The sequence below is a fragment of the Gavialis gangeticus genome, unplaced genomic scaffold (genome assembly GCF_001723915.1).
Source record: "Gavialis gangeticus isolate Ggan-Ray unplaced genomic scaffold, GavGan_comp1, whole genome shotgun sequence".
Classification (NCBI taxonomy): Eukaryota; Metazoa; Chordata; order Crocodylia; family Gavialidae; genus Gavialis; species Gavialis gangeticus.
In genome coordinates, this window is record NW_017729024.1 from 100990930 (window position 1) to 100996935 (window position 6006).

The 6006-nt window shown below is 42.1% G+C and overlaps 1 protein-coding gene across 1 annotated transcript in view; it reads right to left on the reverse strand.

Annotated features, from left to right (window-relative positions):
* Positions 1 to 2253: 2253 nt before the first annotated feature.
* Positions 2254 to 6006, reverse strand: part of TMC1 (transmembrane channel like 1) — a 114744-nt gene continuing 110991 nt past the window's right edge. Inside the window, exons 18-20 of the mRNA XM_019518229.1 lie at positions 3992 to 4070; positions 3761 to 3890; positions 2254 to 2468 (exon numbers count right to left, since the gene is read on the reverse strand). Of these exons, the coding sequence (XP_019373774.1) occupies positions 2254 to 2468; positions 3761 to 3890; positions 3992 to 4070 (424 nt within the window). The remainder of the gene's footprint in view (positions 2469 to 3760; positions 3891 to 3991; positions 4071 to 6006) is intronic.

Here is a 6006-nt window from a genome sequence, read left to right on the forward strand (position 1 = left end):
AGGTTGCAGTCTACTGCCATGGTTCCTGACCAACATTTTCCCCCCATTCCTATATGTCTTTCATTTGCACATCCAATTGCCTTCTCATAGTTGTTATGCCCAGCTATGTATGTTCACAAAAAAAAGTTAGGATCTTCATGTGATTGCAATCATGTCGCATGACCCAAAAGAAAAAAAAATGTTTAACAACAAAACCCCAAAAGGAACAAAACACTGAAGCACATGCTTAACTTCGAAATCATTGTGACTGCTCATTTCCTTATGTCAAATAAATGCTGAACGTCACCTATAACAGCTAAAACCATGCTCAGTCTACAGAACAGTTTGATTTCAATGGCCCACTGAAATAGGAAACAGTACGAACTTTTATGGGTATCTTCTATGTCAGAAGCACATACATTGGGACTTTTATCCAGGAGAAGATAAAATGTACACTGTTTCTCATTGTATCATGTCTAACTTGATGACTGTGGGCTGTTTGCACAGATCATGGCTGCATACACATGTTCAAATAATCTAGGAGAATTCTCTTGGGTTTTTTTTCCTAGTGGAAGAACTCACCCAGAGAACACTGAAGAAGACATTCAAATGCACGGAAGCACAGAAGTGGAAAGGGATCTTGGAGTCCTAATGGACTCCAAGATGAACGTGAGTCATCAGTGTGATGAAATCATCAGAAAAGCTAACTGCACTTTATCATGCATCAACAGATGCATGACAAACAGAACCAAGGAGGTGATACTTCCCTTCTATCGGGTGCTGGTCAGACCGCAGTTGGAATACTGCGTGCAGTTTTGGGTGCCACACTTCAAGAGGGATGTGGATAACCTGGAGCGGGTCCAGAGAAGGGCCACTCGTATGGTTAAGGGCTTGCAGGCCAAGCCCTATGAGGAGAGACTAGGGCACCTGGACCTCTTCAGCCTCCTCAAGAGAAGGTTGAGAGGTGACCTTGTGGCTGCCTATAAATTCATCATGGGGTGCAGAAGGAAATTGGTGAGGCTCTACTCACCAAGGTGCCCCTGGTGGGGTCACAAGAAATAATGGCCATAAGCTAGCAGAGAGCAGATTTAGGCTGGACATTAGGAGTTCTTCACAGTTAGAGTGGCCAAGGTCTGGAATGGGCTTCCAAGGGAGGTGGTGCTCTTCCCTACCCTGGGGGTCTTCAAGAGGAGGTTGGATGGGCATCTGGCTGGGGTCATTTGAACCCAGCACTCTTTCCTGTCTATGCAGGGGGTCGGACTCGATGATCTATTGAGGTCCCTTCTGACCCTAACATCTATGAATCTATGCTTGGCCTCAGAAAAGGACAAAGCTTCTAGTACTGATTCTCAGCTGGGGGGTGGGGAAGCTGTGTACATATCTCAGTGTGCTCTGCAGGCTTCCTGAAAATAGGTTCCTGGAAATAGGTGACAGCACTGCATTGAGTAGTCCTGATTGGATGACCCAAACTGTGTATCTTTGCAGCATAATATGGGGATTGTGAAGGGGGAATGTTCTTCTCCCTCTGCAGCTAGAGCAGTAGAGTCCAGCAAGTGACATGCTGTCTCCATGGGGGGACAGGACTACCCTGGGGTACTACAGGCTTTTCTGAGAAGAGAATATATACAGACATTTCCTCTTCCAGAAGAAACTCTCCCAGGAATGATTTAATCCTGGTTGTTCCCAAGTAATTTTTCTCCTGGAACAGCCATTTTTGCTCTGGGAGAAAAATCCTGAACATCTGTACATGGTTTCTTGTGGGACAGCAACAACTCTCTAAGGCAAAACAGAATGTCTGTATGTGCCCCATGTCTGAGGACTGTCCTTTCACTTGAAAACAACAGGCTTCCAAATTAGAGATACCCCTTCCATAACATTATATCATTATTCTATATGGACAGTGTATTAAGGGGGTTTAGAAATTATTTGGTGGTATGTCAAAGATTATCCTCAGGCTTGCTTTGTTCTAAAACATGATTAATGTTCCTTGTACCCTGCAAAATGGAACCTTACAATCAAGTTTCTAATGTTGCTGTATTGATAGTTTAGATGAGGACTTATGGGCAAACATTTTTTTCCAACAGATACCATGGCTAATTCGCTGACATTGTATAAGCATCTATAAACAGATGTATGCAAGTGTTTGGTCTGGAAGCACTTTTTGTTCTGCATGCGTATGGAACCTACTACAATGGAGTCCAAGTCCATTATCAAGACTCCTAGAATCTACTGCTCTAGATCACCTTTACTTCAGGAAAGTCTAGAACATCCTTATTATCTAGGAGAACCCATTGGCATTCTTGGTTGTCCTCTAGGAACACCTGAGGCATGTTGGGGCATGCCAGGCCCTCTTGGTGCTGGAGGCCGAGTCACTGCTACACGAGGAGGTGGAGCAAGGTTTTCCCCTCTTCCCTGTGAGGGATAGTGGCCATTAGGAGCAGGGCCTTGCTGCTGGGGGGAATTGGTTGTCTTCTGTGCTTCACCATTAGCTGAAAGGTAGTCAGAAAAGAAAACTAAATACTGAAACATAGAACAGATTCCTCTCTATTAGAGGCTCACCAACTCCATAATGTATTAAATGCATCAATAGCAGGCCCAGGCTTATTGTGCCAACCACACCTCCAAAGCTGAAGTAAGGTTGTATGGACCAGATCACTCCTCTGTTTCATTCTTCCAATCACTTCTCTCCTCCAACAAATCAGGCTGCAGAAACAGAATCCATTCCCCTCCAGAAGATAGAAGCACCAAATAAGGAGGTGTGAGGGAGTTCTCCATTTATTGAGAAGTGATAAAATTCAGCAACTTAATTATTAAATTGCATATTTCAGGGGCTTCACCTGAAATCCAAGGAGTCAGCATAGTTCTGCTTAAAGGGCTAATTACTGAGCAGGAACCTTCCTATTATTGATAGAAGATGGGGCAGAATGGTACCTTATACACTAACCTGTTCAGGGAGTCATAAGCTTTAGCCTACTTTGTCAGCATCTGTTGAAGTAGGCTGTAGCCTATGAAAGCTCATGCCTCTCTGAATGAGTTAATTTATAAGGATCCACCCTTCCCTACCTTCTGCCCAACTTCTGACTAACATGGCTTCCTACCTTTCATCCTAGTATTGCATAATTGATTTTTCCCAGTACTAGTCATTTTAGATAAATTGTGTTGTGGCAAACTGGATAAGCTAGATTTTCTCCTGAGGATGGCTGCTACGACATGGCCATACTGCATCTCTCCTGCAGAAACTTTGACTTAAAGTCCTAATCTGTCCCTCAACATTCTGGTATTAAAATAACTATAATATTCCATAGTTAGCCTTCAAACATGGAAAAAGATTTAAGTGCAAGCTTACCTTTAAGTATAAAATTGGTAGAGTTGATATACAGTGAGTGCATCTACATAGAGCGCTGACTGCACAGTGGCCAAATAATTCTGTGCAGTAGCATCACACCACTCACAGCGCTAATACATTACTGTATAGGATTATTAAGCTACTGCACAGTAGCAACACTTAAAGACTTCTGCTGGTGCTACTGCACAGTAACTCCAGTTACTGCATTCATTTATTTGGTTATACAAGTACTAAACAAATGCACAAAAACCACAGTACAGTAGTGTCTCATGTAAATGCACTGAGTATGTATTTAAATACAGTATTTGCTTTGTTGGACTGGGCCCTTACTTTTCAATGTACTAAAGCTGGCAAATGTTATTTTCTATGGAATGCTGGACTATTATTGAAGAACACTACCTTGCATAAGAAAAACATCTTCAGAACATTCCCTACCTTGATTTGCTGAAGAAGTCTCTTCTTTTTTTGGCTTGGGTTGTGGTGGATCTGGGTCGAGTGGGTTTTCTTCCATCTCATTTGTTTTTTGTGCTTTTTGCTTATTTCTCTTTTTGTTTTCTTCAGCTTGCTGATAAAAAGGGGGAGAGATAAATCATTTAATTACTGAATTGTGTCCCTATTGTTTAAGAACCAGACACAATATTATTGCTGTCCTTGTGGTATACTTACCATCTGTAGCTTCTTTTTGAGCTCCAAGTTAGCCTCCTTGTAGCTTTTGGATGTAGCATTGAGATAATAGATACCCAAGCTAAATATAAAGAAAACGAATATGTTGTTTGTTAATGATTTCACCACTCTAGCATTCATAACAAGTTCATATAACAATAACTAGATGTCTCTGTTCTAAAATCCATTAATGTGAGTAGCACAGCTTTTATTCTACTTCATTATCTTATTAATATTAGCATTTTGACAGTTCAATTATGTGCTTCTTCACAGAGAAAGAAAGTGCTTCTCTAGTTTAGATCCCATTATAGACCAACTGAAAAAATTACTTTTTTTATTAAAATGCTTCATTTGGTTGTTATATTAGTTAAATATGTAGCTCCATAAATCTGTGCTTCATTAATATGGACGTTCTACAGAATAGCACTGTAAAAGATTTACAGTATAGTTTAAAAATTGGTAAATGTTTATATATAAAGTCCTTTATACATACATAACAATATGCAAATTCAAGAACTACCAAGGAAACAAACAAAGCCATGAAGGGGAAAGTATTCTCTTTACTCTAAACTGTAATCTTTTCCTAGCAAGAGAAAAAGACTGCATGATGCAGTTTTCAAATATATAGCTGTGTGTCTTTCAATGATGGTAGCAGTTTATTATGCCTTTAAGTGAAATAAGATCTTATTTTGTCTTGTCTTCTCTGTTTAGCCTTGTCTTATAGTATCTTTTTGTGTCATTGTTTTGGGCCATATTGCCTTGTTTCAGAATATAAGTAGTTCTCACTAGATCAGAGGGAACTAACCATATATTTCAGTGGGGCAACTGAAGCTCTTTGTCTTCTTATAAGTTTGTTCCATAGTATGATTTCAAATGGTCAGATTTAACGTCAACTTTTCATTCTGCCTAGATAAGATCTCTCTGCAGTTTCTATTACATTTTATTATCTATTTAAAAATATTTTCAGTTTTACAATGCAATATTTCACAGCACTTTAGCATTGTGCTTAATGATCCTATATGTCTGTTTATTAGTTGAGCTTTGTATAGTCCTTCTTTGGGAACAAAGGTACTAATTATTTGGAACAGTTGTGGATAAATTCCATTTTCCAGTCTAAACTTCAGCAAAGTGATTTTAAATGGAGATCTTACAGAACAACGGTAGCTAGTAACCATGGCAGTTATGTTGTACAACAATGCCTCTCAGGCTGGCTTTATAACCAAGGAGTCAGGAATGGAAGTCCTCTATGCAGCCACTACCATCTATCTGCCTTCTACCTCTCACCCAGCATGGTAATTCTCCTGCTTTTCAGCCCTCTTCATTATTATGTAACTTTCTATATCCTCATTTGCTGGGGCAGAGTTCTACATCTTAGTAGAACAGTTATAAGCAGGAACCCAGGTTTTCTGTTTCCCATGGAAAAAAGAGAGAAAACCACAGAATTTCCTTTTTTTCTCAGAGAAATGTGGATTTCTCCTTTTAACAGAGATACCCACAGTTTCCCTGCTTTTGCAAACAGCTCTGCAGACTGGTTGAGCTCCAGCCTGCAAAAGCTGTTTGCAAACAGGGAGGGAAACTCCCAGCCCTGCCTGGAGGGGAATGGGGAGGGGAAGAGCAGGGCCTGAGGTTCTCAGTCAGCCACATCTCAGCTTCACTCTTTTCCTGGAGCCTTAGGTAAGTGGGGCTTGCAGGGGGCTGGGGGTCCCTCTGGCAGGGCTGAGGGGTTGTGGGTCATAGCTGAGGGCACTGGCAGGGCTGGGAGGGATCCAGGAGCTGTCCCCAGCTCCACCCAAGCAGGCAGCTGCAGTGGGGAAGCCAGCTCCATGCTGCTTCTGCTGCAGCTGCCTGCTGTTGGGGGCAGGGAGCTGCAGACTTGGGTCCCTGGCCCAATAACCTGGCAGCTGGGGGCCCCCTCCAGCAGGGCTGGGGGACAGGAGCTATGGGTGGGGGGCAAGAGGCATGAGTAGGGTTGGGGGGGCTGTTGTGGGGGCAGTGAGGGGCACCAGCAGGGCTGGGGG